The sequence below is a fragment of the Selaginella moellendorffii genome, unplaced genomic scaffold, assembly GCF_000143415.4.
Source record: "Selaginella moellendorffii unplaced genomic scaffold, v1.0 SELMOscaffold_65, whole genome shotgun sequence".
Classification (NCBI taxonomy): domain Eukaryota; kingdom Viridiplantae; phylum Streptophyta; class Lycopodiopsida; order Selaginellales; family Selaginellaceae; genus Selaginella; species Selaginella moellendorffii.
Window position 1 is genome coordinate 900,105 of NW_003314326.1, and position 13,589 is coordinate 913,693.

At 43.6% G+C, this 13,589-nt stretch overlaps 1 protein-coding gene across 1 annotated transcript; it reads left to right on the forward strand.

Annotated features, from left to right (window-relative positions):
* Positions 1 to 1,252: 1,252 nt before the first annotated feature.
* Positions 1,253 to 2,840, forward strand: LOC9649098. Its single transcript, XM_002984972.2, has 7 exons — positions 1,253 to 1,393; positions 1,446 to 1,523; positions 1,568 to 1,792; positions 1,864 to 2,022; positions 2,080 to 2,133; positions 2,182 to 2,328; positions 2,393 to 2,840. The coding sequence occupies exons 1-7, from the start codon at positions 1,268 to 1,270 to the stop codon at positions 2,777 to 2,779; spliced, it is 1,176 nt and encodes a 391-aa protein (XP_002985018.1). The 5' UTR covers positions 1,253 to 1,267; the 3' UTR covers positions 2,780 to 2,840.
* Positions 2,841 to 13,589: the final 10,749 nt, after the last annotated feature.

The following is a 13,589-nucleotide window of genomic DNA, read 5'->3' on the forward strand; positions in this document are numbered from 1 at the left end:
AGGTATGTAAATTGATACTCCAGGTTGCAAAGAAGAAAGATGACAACCTTCTCAGAACATTTTGAGAGACCTTGTGTGTTTTGCTCACCTCATGGCGTTTCATCTCAAGATGCAAGAAAGAAAACACGCTATGGTGCATCACCTCAGCGTTATGCTTTACTTTCAGCATAGCATTCTAGTTTGAGATCTTATATTCAATGCTCGTGTAGCTACTCCTCCGCCTTGGCAAGCTTGGAGTTCTACAAAACAAGATGCCGTTGTCGAGAATAGGAATTGGAAGTCAATTTCCAGGTCACTCTTGACGCAGGCTTATTCTTGAAGCGATCAAGGGACAAAGAGCCCACATTCCTGGCATAGATCGCTTGAAATGTCACCTGCTGTGCGCTTGAGAAAGTTCCTTGGGGTTGGTGATATGTGCATGCCGTATCCCTCCTCGTGAGGAAGCGTCGTGCTGCGCTGGTGGGCGGGCAGCAGGAGGAGCATAGCGGCGGTGGTGGGAGAAACACATTTCTTCTAGGGTTTATAGGGAATGAGGATCCAGGCGGGATGACCAAATCTTGCGGCTATGGTATTCGGAAGTGTGCAACACTGGTATTGTGTTTTCCTTGCACGATCCAACTAGATTTTGATCGTTGAAAGCGATGCTACGCTCTCGATCTGACAATCAAAACAACTCTAGGAAGATCCCTGCAAAAACCAGGGGAAGTGCATGAGGTACAGCAGTCGCACTTTAGGACGTGACCGATCGTCGCCAGAAAGCAGTAAGTTGAATCTCCTACGGCATCGCACACAAACCTCTGCCAGGACGCGGAGAAGTTGTGCAAAGTACTCGATCACATCCGCCCCGGAAGATGGGTATCGAAAATTGAACTCAGGACCTGTCGCACCCTAAGCGAGAATCAGATCACTAGGATCAAAATAATAAACGATTTACTATGCAAATCTTTTGCTACTTTACAAGAAATAGTTTACGAAAAGCACCAAAAGTTGCGGTTATACACGGCATATTTAAATTGGATAAGGTGCTTGCTCAACACAGTCACATTCAAACCAGTCTACACGGAACATTTCAGTCTTTGGGCGAGGTCACGGGGATTGTTGTTAACGATGGGGTCGCAAGCAAACCCGTGCTGCACGATAGACCAGTTTTCTCTTCTTTGATTTCCATGTCCACACGTTACGAAGTCATTTAAAAGGAACCTCATCGATCTGCAAATCAAAGAGTTTCTCACTTGATTAATTTTTTCTTCTTTTTCCACTTCGAAGAATGTCAGAAACAGAAGCATTGCTGCTGATGGTATGCTTCTTACTTGCTTATGCAGCAGCAGATCTCAATGAGGAGATGAGAGATTTTCTCCGAGACGTGAATCCTCCGTTTGTCACAAATCATACGGTTTGTTTCCTCATTTTCAGACCCATGTGAACACATAGATTCCAACTTGCAGTTATCAAATGGAGACATCATCCTCTGCGTCCCAATTAAAAATCAACTGTCTCTAAGAAACCAGACACTGCAGCTTCTGGTAAGCTGTCCAACATGGATGAAAACTAATGATTTCTCGTCTAGCCTCCTCAAATGATGAGCAAACAAGAGCACAATCGATCAGAAAATTCCGGTCAGCTGTTTGGTTTAGAAGTTGGATCGTGCAAGGAAAACACAATACCGGTGTTGCACACTTCGAATACCATAGCCGCAAGATTTGATTCTGTGAGGAAGCTAACCAAAAAACATTCCTCTGGAAAAAATCGAGTGCCATTGGCTGATGAAGAACCTGGCGTAGAAACTCACGAGGTAATACAGTAATCTAGCAGGATCTGATCAAAACTCTCAAGAGTTGATGATACTTTGCATGACCATGACAGCATGGCTACAACCAGTTGAACGGCAACTTCCGAGGGATGGAAACAACTATAAATGTTTGGGAGCCATACGTGGAAAAAACTTCCGAGTTCAGTCTGGCACAGTTATGGATCATCTCAAAAAAATTAGGCCCATTGAACACAATTGAAGCTGGATGGCAGGTATGTACGCACTTCTAGAAATCAGTCATATTCTTATTTACTGAACCTTTCTTGAAGATTTATCCTAAATTCTATGGAGGAACAGGACCTCGACTCTTTGTCTACTGGACGGTAAACCAGACTGGTAATAAAACATTGTATAAGCATTGTCAATGGCAGGCTGATGGCTACGATAAAACTGGCTGTTATAACCTGCAATGCCAAGGCTTTGTACAAACAAGCAACAAGTACGTACTAGGAGGATCATTTTCGAGCGTATCCACTCCAGACTCTACACAATATGAGAAAACCTTATGTGTTTTCCAGGTCCATAGTCCAGACTACGTAAAAAACATGCATAAAAGCTATTAAATGGTTTTGAATTTTTCAGGACGATAGCTCAAAGAATTGGTGGCTACAAATTGACGGGGAAAGTATTGGATACTGGCCTGCAAGCCTTTTTCAATCTCTACAGAATGGTGCTGAGACATTGGAAGCTGGCGGTGAAGTCTGCTATGATAAAGAAAGTGGAGTAAGACACACAAAGACTGGTATGGGAAGTGGAGAATTTCCATCCCAGGGATATCTTAAAGCTGCATACCAGAGAAGAATACAGTACCTGGATTCCAATGGAGTAATGCAGCCAGCAATTGGGATGAAAAGTGGAGCTGAAGTACCTAAATGCTACACTGCTACTAGTGTTGCTGCTGACAAGGGAGATAACTGGGGTGCATATTTCTTCTTTGGAGGCCCTGGATATAGCAACCAGTGCCCATAAACCTTGCAAAAGGCAAAAAAGTGTATAAGCTGAAATAAAAAAAATTATGAGATCTACATAAGTTGAAGAGTTGAGTTTAAGTTTTAATTGTAGTTTAAGACAAACATTATAAACTTTAAAATATTAAAGTTATAGTGAACTTAATAATTTCACAAACTCTCTACACATTATATATATCAAAATGTTATCAATAACACTTCTCTCTACACATTATATATATCAAATGTTATCAGTGACACTTCTTGTTCTAAGGAACTCCAGATGCAAAAGCTTTATTAGCTGTTCCAATAGTTTTATATAATGCAGATTTTTGGTGGTGGAATTGGCTTGAGGAATTTTATATTGCAGATAAGAAACCACTAGTGTTTACCATGGATGAGTTTGAGGTTGCTTTTTGCTTACATTTTTCCCCTCACTATGACATGGAGAATGCTCACACAAAACTTCAATATTTTTAACAAGGGAAAATTATGCTTAAGGACTATATTAAGAAGTTTATTTGCTTGATTAGCCATATTCTAATGAAGGATCTAGATCAGAACAAATCTTACTTTATGAGATTTTAGTTTAAATCTACCTTTTGCATTGTTTAAATCTTCCTTTTCTTATAGTTTTTTTTAACTTCTTATCTTTCACTCTTTCCTTTTCATTCACCTTTATGGTAGAGTAGTAACTTCCTCCTCTTTTGACTCTAGAACAACAATTAATGCAATTATTTGATGTTTTGTAGTTGTAGTTGAACAATGAAACTCAATTGATAGCAACATTCACAGTGTAGAATACAGTGTAAGCAACTAATTTTTCCATTCTACTTTAGTCATTTAACCACACCTTTAACCACTTGGAGGAGTCTCATTCACAACCTCCTTAAATCCAATTTAGGACTTGGGACTTGCTAGCCCCGAGAATGGCATCCATACCACTCATCCCTTGCACTTAGTCCAAGTGCTCCACGTGTCCAGTCCCAAGACCAACACCCAAAAGTACCATTAACATATCGGCCCGTTATGCTAAGGCCATGCCCATTCACCTTTGCCGCACTAGTGGTCCAATACCACTTGCATCACAATCCTGTCTCTCCAAGACTGGGCCATCCGTCCATGAGTGGTCATCCCAGATCCACTCCTTAGCATCCTTAGGATGCCCACAGACATAGGGAATAGCCTTCCCCAATATCCCTTTGTCAGTTCCTACCAAGTCCCTTTTCTGTCCATGGCCATGTTCGCCAACACTGCCACTATATCAAGGCCCACAGGCCCGACCACTAAGTCCCATGGTCCTCTGGGACTTCCTCACCATGTGACTGTATCTTTAGTCACTACACTAGAGGACTGTTCCTCCTCCTTTCCCCCATTTGGGACTCCGGGACAACATTTCGGAACACTGTGGGCCTATGCGAGCCCCGTGGGTACTCTCCCCACCTTCTGCCTTTAGGTACTCTAGCCATGGGCTTAGAGCGAGGTTCCGTTGAGCCATGCCTGGTATCCAAGTAGGTAGTGCCACCCACATTTGGACAGGGGGCATCGGCCAGTCGATCTCCCAGGGGAATTAGAGCCGGCTCTTGAACACTTCACCAAGCTACCCCGTTTGTCAGTCCGTATTCACTCTAGTCTTGGACTTCCCAGTGGTTAATTCATCACCCAACACTGGGTCTAGCCTTCCTGGGCCAAACTGCCAAACTAGCTCCACTGTAGTCCTCCCCCTCACTATACTTTTGGAGCTCACCAAACCCCCCAGGGTCTGGGAGATGAACGCTTTGGGCTTTCACCCTCTCAGACTCGGACTCGGACTCGGACTCGAACTTGGACTCGAACTCGGACTCGGACTCGAACTTGGACTCGACCTCGGACTCGGCTTCGGTCTCGGCCTCTGCCTCGGTCTCAGCCTCTGCCTCGGTCTCGGCCTCTGCCTCGGTCTCGGCTTCTGCCTCGGTCTCGGCCTCGGCCTCGGCCTCCGCCTCGGTCTCGGCCTCGGTCTTGGTCCTGGTCCCAGTCTCGGTCCCAGTCTCGGTCTCAGTCTCGGTCCCGGTCTCGGTCCCAGTCTCGGTCTCGACCTCGGACTCCATCTCGGGTCCTTCTCAGACTCCATCTCGGACTCCGTCTCGGTCCATCTCGGACTCCATCTTGGGTCCATCTCGGACTCCATCTCGGACTCCATCTCGGACTCCATCTCGGACTCCATCTCGGGTCCATCTCGGACTCCATCTCGGGTCCATCTCGGGTCCATCTCGGACTCCATCTCGGACTCCATCTCGGGTCCATCTTGGACTCCATCTCGGACTCCATCTCGGGTCCTTCTCGGACTTCATCTCGGACTCCATCTCGGACACTTCCACGTGTCATATGTTAGTCTCTTTTGGGTCCCTTTTTAGAGCCTCGCTTATTGCTCGCGTCGTGCTCATTCCTCGAGCACTTTGTTGGGAGTTCCACTCCCGCTCTCGACCTATCAAGTCGGAGCTTTTAGTCCAAACTTGTTACGCTCGTTTGGCTTTCGCTTCGGCCACTACCACATGGCACCCTTCCGGCTCCACTTTGGGGCCTAGGAATTTTGTGTCTCACATATAGCTCCTCCTGCTCTTGCTGCTAATACTTGCATGTCCTTTAACTCCACTTCTTATGGAAGATGGTCATATTCCAATGGAGGTTGATGCCACTATTGCCCAAACTCAAGGACAAGAGCAAGGACGTGGTTATAGCTATAATATTTATTATTGAAGCTCTATTTCGTTAAAGTGGGAATTGTCATTATCCCACTTGTAAAATAAGGTTTCCAAACCTTTATATAGTATATAAATATAACAAAATTCAACTGCATTGAGGCACATGCCATTTTATTTTAAACAAGGAAATGTCTACTCAATCACTTCTCCTCCCCCTGCCACTGCTTCACCTCTCTCTTCTCCTTGTCATTGTCGTCCAATTTCTTTCCATCCTTTTAATATTGGCTCAGTTGCTCCGAGTCTAGGTGGAGCCCAAGTCCCCATTCAATCTTTACTTTCCCCTTCTTGCATGGAACTGCATGGAGTGTCTGTCACTTGGATGAGGATCCCCATGCATTCTTTTCTCCCACCATCTGTGTTGTACAGCCTCAGATCCTCGCCTTCCATCCCGAAAGTCCAACTGGTGAGCTCCTCCCCCTTCTCTGCATCCACATTGACAGTGGCTGGAAGAAGAACGCAATTCCTCGCCTGTTCAGAAATGCACAACAATTAGAGCTGACAGATGAAAAGCTAGCAGCTGGAAATAACGTGAGGCCACACGCCATTCACCACTGCATCAGATGTCTTGAGGCTGCATCCTAAGATGGCGTGAGGCTACACGCCATCTGTAACCGGACTGCACTCGAGAGCCCAATCGGTGCATGCCAATGTTGCTACTGAATGGCATGTGGCCTCATGCCATTTTCTACTTGGCCTAAAAGACTTACCATTTGAAGCCGAATGGAGGCGTGACAATCGAGGCTGGACTCGCTGGCGAATGTGCACTGTGTGTGCAGCGGATCGTAGCAGCAAGGCTACTCTGCCACTTACAGTTGGAGAGTGGCGCTGAAATCTCCCGGGACGCCAAGTGGGCTGCGTGTGGGTGGCAGAGTGGGCGGCGGAGTTGGCGGCGAAGTTACAAACTGGGTGTGTCTTGAAGTGGACGCCGATACACACGAGCGTGATGCGAGCGCGAGTGTGATACAAGCGCGAGTGGACGCCGATGCACACGAGAAACCTGTAGAGAAGGTAGATGAGCGCGAATGTGAGTGTGATTGCGAGTGGGAGCGCGATGCGAGCGCGAGTGTGCGAGCGCGAGTACGAAGCAAAATGCAAAACCTAACCTCACACGCGCGAAATGTCACGACGGTTGGTAATCCCGCAACATCATCATTCCTCGGACTTGGCGCCACCATTAATTTCTGGATCGCCACGCACATGCATGCACGTGAAATCCAAAAGAAATCCGCAACGTCATCATTCCTCGGATTGCATGCACGCAAAATCCAAAAGAAAGATCATGATTGGGATATCATTTAATACCCTCGCTATATTTATACCATGCATGATTGGATATTCCAAAGCATCTTGTATTTCCAAAAATGCCAGATGTTCAGCTAAATAAAGAATGGTATACAATGTCCTTCTTGATGACCCAGCAAAGAAGCATCTCGATCGGACACCACATGAGACCACACGAGCCTTACAATGTTTCAGGGGCATTTGCCATAGATCCGACCGTTATTTTGCTCCAAGATTTTACAGTTTGGTGTGCATTGACCTTTCCATCGACACTGCAAAGGGACATCACAATCAGATGCGGGATCACAAGAAACCAACTTCACTAACTCTGGTTTCACCAAGATCTACGTAAGGAGTTATGAAATGAAAGGACCCTCTCTATTGAAATGTGTTTATGGTCCTAGGGGCATTGTGACATATCAAAGGATTTTGTATCAAGTTCTGTATTTGCATGTTTATCAAGCTACTGAATTGCTAAACCCTAAACCCTCCCTAAATATGTGGCAAATGCTGCATGAAGAAAGATGCCTTTTCTGGGCAAATGCTGTAAGAGGCAGATGCCGAGCAGTTACACGGCGAATAATCTTGGCGCGGATTGCTGACATGGCATGGCAAAGTTCGAATCACTGACATGGCACAGCTGGATCGAGGCAAGGACATGATGTGACAAAGTTCAACGTTCGACAACAAAGTCTAGAAGCTACTCAGTTTGAAATTTGTCAGAGGAATTATAAGATCTGGTTTGTCAGAGGATTTGATGTGACATTCAAGCGTGTGGGCTCATGCAATTTTGATCCCAAAAAATGCACCAAAAAATGCTTGGCGTCATCTGGCATTATCTCTTGAATGGCATGGGGCCGCATGCCATTTTAAGGGGCACATAGGATTATATTCCTAGAATATTCTAACACGCGCGAGATTTTTTTGAGTTTTCTGGAGATCCAACCGTTAGATTGCAACTAGATTTTATAGAATGGTATACAATGTCTTTCTTGATGACCCTGCAAAGAAGCATCTCGATCGGACACCACATGAGACCACACGAGCCTTACAATATTTCAAGGGCATTTGCCATAAATCCGACCGTTATTTTGCTCCAAGATTTTACAGTTTGGTGTGCATTGACCTTTCCATTGACACTGCAAAGGGACATCACAATCAGATGCGGGATCACAAGAAATTAACTTCACTAACTTTGGTTTCACCAAGATCTACGTAAGGAGTTATGAAATGAAAGGACCCTCTCTATTGAAATGTGTTTATGGTCCTAGGGGCATTGTGACATATCAAAGGATTTTGCATCAAGTTCTGTATTTGCATGTTTATCAAGCTACTGAATTGCTAAACACTAAACCCTAAACATGTGGCAAATGCTGCATGAAGAAAGATGCCCTTTCTGGGCAAATGCTATAAGAGGCAGATGCCGAGCAGATGTATCTCAGGCTAGCGAAGGGGACAAACGAAAGCTAGCTATAAACATGACGGGATGCAAATAGATTACTAGGTTGGTCCTGCGAAAATCAAAACCCATAATTGAAAACATTGAAAATGCAAAAAGAAAAGTTTATAATATTTTTGAATTTTAAGCAACCAAAGGAATGTAAGTAGGGCATGTGTTTGTAAGTTTAAAAATGCCTCAACCACTTAAATTCCCAAGTAAATAAAGCTGTTTCTATTTTTGGTACAGGTAAACTTTATGGGCTCATGCAATTTTGAACCCAAAAATGCACCAAAAAATGCTCGACTAGCATTATTCTTTGAATGGCGTGTGGCCTTATATTGCCATAAATGGACGTACACACACAGCATAATTATTCCTTTACACGGCAAATAATCTTGGCGCGGATCGCTGACATGGCATGGCAAAGTTCGAATCACTGACGTGGCACAGCTGGATCGAGGCAAGGACATGATGTGACAAAGTTCAACGTCCGACAGCAAAGTCTAGAAGCTACTCAGTTTGAAATTTGTCAGAGGAATCATAAGATCTGGTTTGTCAAAGGATTTGATGTGACGTTCAAGCGTGTGTTATTTTTGAATTCTCGAACTCATTCCTAGGTCTATCATTTTTGTGCGCCGTGTTCTTGGTTCCGCTGAGCGCAGTGAGCGCTGCTTGTGTAAGCGGCGTTGTGAGCTGTGGTTTATGCGTCTACGAGCGGTTGCGGCATTGCGAGCGCCATTGCGAGCGGCAGTTTATGCGAGTGGCAGTTTGTGCGAGCGGCGCTACGAGCAGTTGCGGTGGTGCGAGCGGCGCTACGGTACCACTAATGGTATGAGGGCTCATGCCATCTTGGGGCTTGCAAGTTCATCACTAGCATATTGCCAATAGTTTCTTTACCTGCCTGTAGCTGTGTGTTTATCAAGATGGCATGAGGCCTCATGCCAATTTTGTGAATGCGAAATTTCACGTGGGTGTCAATAGCATGTTTGAATAATGGCATGTGGCCTCATGCTATTGAGGTTGTTTGGTATGTTATGATTTAGGCCATTCTCCAATCATTTTTTGTATGGTCTTAACTTCTTTTCTGCACTTTCAGAATGGCCTCCGCAAGTGCGACACATGTTCTCTTCGTGGATCTTAAGAACCGTGCTACATGGATTCAGGCAAAGGTGTTTCTAAACAACCCCGAGGGGGAGGTGGTAGTTGAGGGCTTAGCCACAGTTGTCGATCCAAGAGATGCGGTTGCTAATCAAGAATTGGGTTGGGATGATATTGGAGTTGCGATTTTAGAGGTTGTTGACACAGAAGAAAACAGTCTGACTATTGGAAGCATTGTGCGGTGGAAATTGAGGCACTTAGTGTTTGAGAATGTGAAGGATTCACAATCAAACACCACTACAACTGATGACAGAACATCTCTTCATGGGAAAAGAAAGTACACCTTCCTAAAGTGCAGCCAAAGGGATCTGAGCAACGAACCGAAAAGGCAGAAAATGGAGATGGAGGTTCGAATGGTCTCGACAGTTGCTTGTTGCAAGAGGAGGTGCTGTCAACATGCTGATTGGGATGCTATTGAAGAGGAGAGAGTCTGGAAGGCAGCTCGCAATTTTGTGTATGAGGCATTACGGTCATCTGTTGATGCTTCAGAACATCAGGTGGGGGGCATGGTCTTCCAGAGGGGTTTGGTCTGCATGAAGGCATGGAGAATCATTTATGGAGTCCCTCGAACCACATTCTACAGAATCAAAACTGAGTTCGAGGAACAAAGGGTTCAACAGGCAGTCCATGGGAACGACAGTATTCACAAAACCAGGGGTCATGTTGTATATGGAGAGGCAATCTTCAAGAGGAATGTTATTTAGTTGCATGAAAATACACTAAGGGTCAAATGAGTTAAATGACTTCTCCAGACTAGCAATGCCTCTTGCTACACTTTCACAATTAGATTCGTTAGAAAAAGATAACATTGAATAATATCTAAATGTTCTCACCATTAAGTTATATGTCTGGCTAATAGGAATGACGTTCATCTTGGAAAGCTCACTACACGCTCAATGAACAAACAAATAGTGTGTGCGTGCATGCCATCGCTCTTCTTTAGCTTCAGATTCGGTTTGTTCACCTTGACAATGAAATTTATTATATAACCAGATGGACTCAGTCTGGACATAAAGTCACCGCGCTAGTCACCATGCCCCAGATATGTCTAGCCCCTGGACAAAAAACATATAATTTCACGTCATTTTCAAATACTTGAAAATTTGTACCTAATCCCATTTTACTGAATAAATCCCACTTTAACGAAATAGAGCTTATTGGATATATGATAAAGTTAGTCACACTTATCGGTGTTGCCAACATTTTCTAGAATAGAGACCTCCATTTCCCAGGTGGAAACCTTGACATCAACAACATCCTATTGGTGCTAATGTAGTGGAAGGTTTAGACATCGAGATGCTTTCGAGAAATAAGGAGTCATACGAGTAGTGGAGGATCTTTGTGCAAATAAGTCAATGACCCCTCCTTTTTTCGGGAGTAAAATCAAGAGGTTCACTCAGCACCAATTCATTTAGCATTTCTTAGATGGAGAGAGATCTTGGCATCAACAATATCTTGTTGGTGCTGCTGCAATGGAAGATCTAGACACTAAAATGCTTTCAAGAAATGAGGAGTCACAGGAATAATGGAGGCTCCTTGCACAAAAAAGGTCAGTGACCCCTCTATCTTTCTTTCAAGAGTATCATCAAGGGGTTCACTCGGCACTAATTCATCCAATATTTACTTTCCAAACTTGTATTTATAACAAGAAGTCTCTATGAGACACAAATTCTAGAGCCCTAAAAGTGGAGCCGAAAGGGTGCCATGTGGTAATGGCCAAAGCAAAAACTAAATGAGCATAACATGTTTAGACTAAAAACTCCAACTTGAAAAGTCAAGAGTGGGAGTGGAACTCTCAACAAAGTGCTCAAGGAACAAGCATAAAGTGAATAATAAGTAAACCTCTAGAAAAGGGACACAAGAGGACCAATATATGACATGTGGAAGTGTCAAGATGGACTCAAGATAGAGTTTGAGATGGACCTAAGATAGAGTCTAAGATGGAGTTTGAGATGGACATGAGATGGAGTCCGAGATGGACCTTAGATCAAGTCCGAGATGCATCCAAGATGAAGTTTGAGATGGACCTGAGATGGAGTTTGAGATGGAATCGAGACTAAGTCCGAGTCCGAGTCCAAGTCTGAGTCTGAGTTTCAATACTAATACAAACTATTGGGTGAAAGCCTAAGCCCAAAGTGATCGTCCCCCTGGGGGGGGGGGGGGGAGTACAAAGGGTTCCAAAAAAATATAATAAGGAGAGTGTGGGGGTTAGACCCCAATGGAACTAGTTTGGCCAAAAAAGGCTAATATGGCTTAGGAAGGCCATGCTCTTGTGTTGGGTGATGATATAACCACTAGAAAGTCTAAAGCACCCATGAGGCTCATATAGGGCCGTGGTGTTTCAAAATGTCATCCCAAAATCCCAAACTATGGAAAGAAGAGAAGCAATCCCCTTGTGTGGTGACCAAAAATGTGGTCATGTGGCAAGGAAGTCCCAGAGGTCCATGGGACATAATGGTTGGGCTTTCAAACCCTGACTTAGTAGCAATGTTGGCGAATATTGTGACTTGGTGCGGACTAAAAAAGGGATATTGAGGAAAGTTGTTCCCTATATCTATGAGCATCCTAAAAATGCTAAAGAGTGGATTTGAGATGATCACTTATGGACGGATGGCCCAGTCATTAGGAGACAAGACTGTGATGTAGGTGGTGTTAGACTACCATGGTGACAAAGGTGAATGGGCATGGCTTTAGCATAATAGATTTATATATCGGTGGTACTTTTGGGTGTCGGTCATAAGATCGGACATGTGGAGCACTTGGACCAAGTGCAAAGGTTAAGTGGCATAGATGCCATTTTCAGGGCTAGTAAGTCCTCAAGTTTGGAATAGGACTTATGGAATTTGTGAGTGAGACTTCTCCATGTGGTTGAAGGTGTGGTTAAGTGACAAAAAGTAGAATGAAAAATTTAGTTTCTTATAGTCTCTTATTATTCTCTTTGTATTAGTTGATACAAGCTTGAGTTTATCTTCTATTGCTTAGCATATTACCACATATTAGCATCTATATTTGCATTGTGTAGTAGAGCTATTTTTCATTCTTTATGGCAAAAGCCATACACACACATGTGTACAAGATGAGGTAGATTTAGTTGTGTATGTGGGTTATTTCGAGCTTGAGTTGCAATCATTGCAGGTGGTGCTAAGTCAAACTTTTAACCTCATCTTTGGTATGGATTGGTTGCCCTATAATTATGCCAAGTGTGATTTTGAGGCTTCTCCTTCTTTTATACTTTTTTATATTTTTTTTATTCCTCTCACTTTTATTCTTTTTCGTTTCTTTATTTCTACTTCTACTTTCATCATTTTTGTCTCTCCATTACTTCCTCTTATGTTCTATTTTCCTTTTAATTGTCTTTGTGTTGCAATGGTTGATTAGCTTATAAAGGAGTATGCTGATCTCTTTGATTTTGACCTATTGTTTAGGGCTAAGATTGCAATGCGTCATCGTATTCCAACTAGGGATACTTGTCCAATCAAGGTTTTTATTCATCGTCAGTCACCTAAAGAGATCAAAATTTTACATACAAACATCAAGGAGATGTAATTATTCAAAAATTACAGAATCTTTGGGTATGTGAACCTCATTTTGTGACAAAGTTTAATGGGAGTATTTGTTTCTACATCAACTATCTTTTGTTAAACGAAGTGACAATCCCAAATGTGTACCCTTTTCCTCACACTATTGATCTTTTGGATAGTCTAAGGTAAAGTCATTGGTTCACCAAGTTAAATTTTGCTTTTGGGTACTGCAAGTGCTGATAACTGAGGAAGATATTCCTAAGATTGTTTTTTGTACACCATTTTTCTTATACAAATTTTTGGTGATGCTGTGAGGTGTTGTAGACTAAAGGATCCCCGAAAGCATGACTAAAATGATAAAGAGTTCATCGGATGAGATCAAATTCAAGATCGAGTGTGAAATTGACTCTAAGACTGAATTCGAGACTGAGTCTGAGACCATGTCCGAATACTAATATATGTTGTGGGGTGAAAGCCCAAAGCATGTGTTTTTTAGAGGGGGGGGGGGGGGGGGGGGGTTCACGGGCCACTTTTTTGGGTTCCCAAAATTAAATAAGGGGAATGGGGGCCCCGAAACAATCTTTAAAGAAATTTTTAAGGGGGGCTTCCAACCGGATTTAGGGTAAAAAAAGGGGATTAGGGGCTTTGGGGGGAAAGGACAAAAAATTTAGGTGGGCCGGGGGGGGCCCC

Excerpts from the sequence above, each read along its gene's own strand:
- LOC9649098 (XM_002984972.2), top strand. The coding sequence starts at position 1,268 with ATGTCAGAAACAGAAGCATTGCTGCTGATGGTATGCTTCTTACTTGCT. Across the intron at positions 2,023-2,079 it reads CAATTGAAGCTGGATGGCAG|ATTTATCCTAAATTCTATGG; the intron begins GTATGTACGCAC and ends CCTTTCTTGAAG. Across the intron at positions 2,329-2,392 it reads AAACCTTATGTGTTTTCCAG|GACGATAGCTCAAAGAATTG; the intron begins GTCCATAGTCCA and ends TGAATTTTTCAG.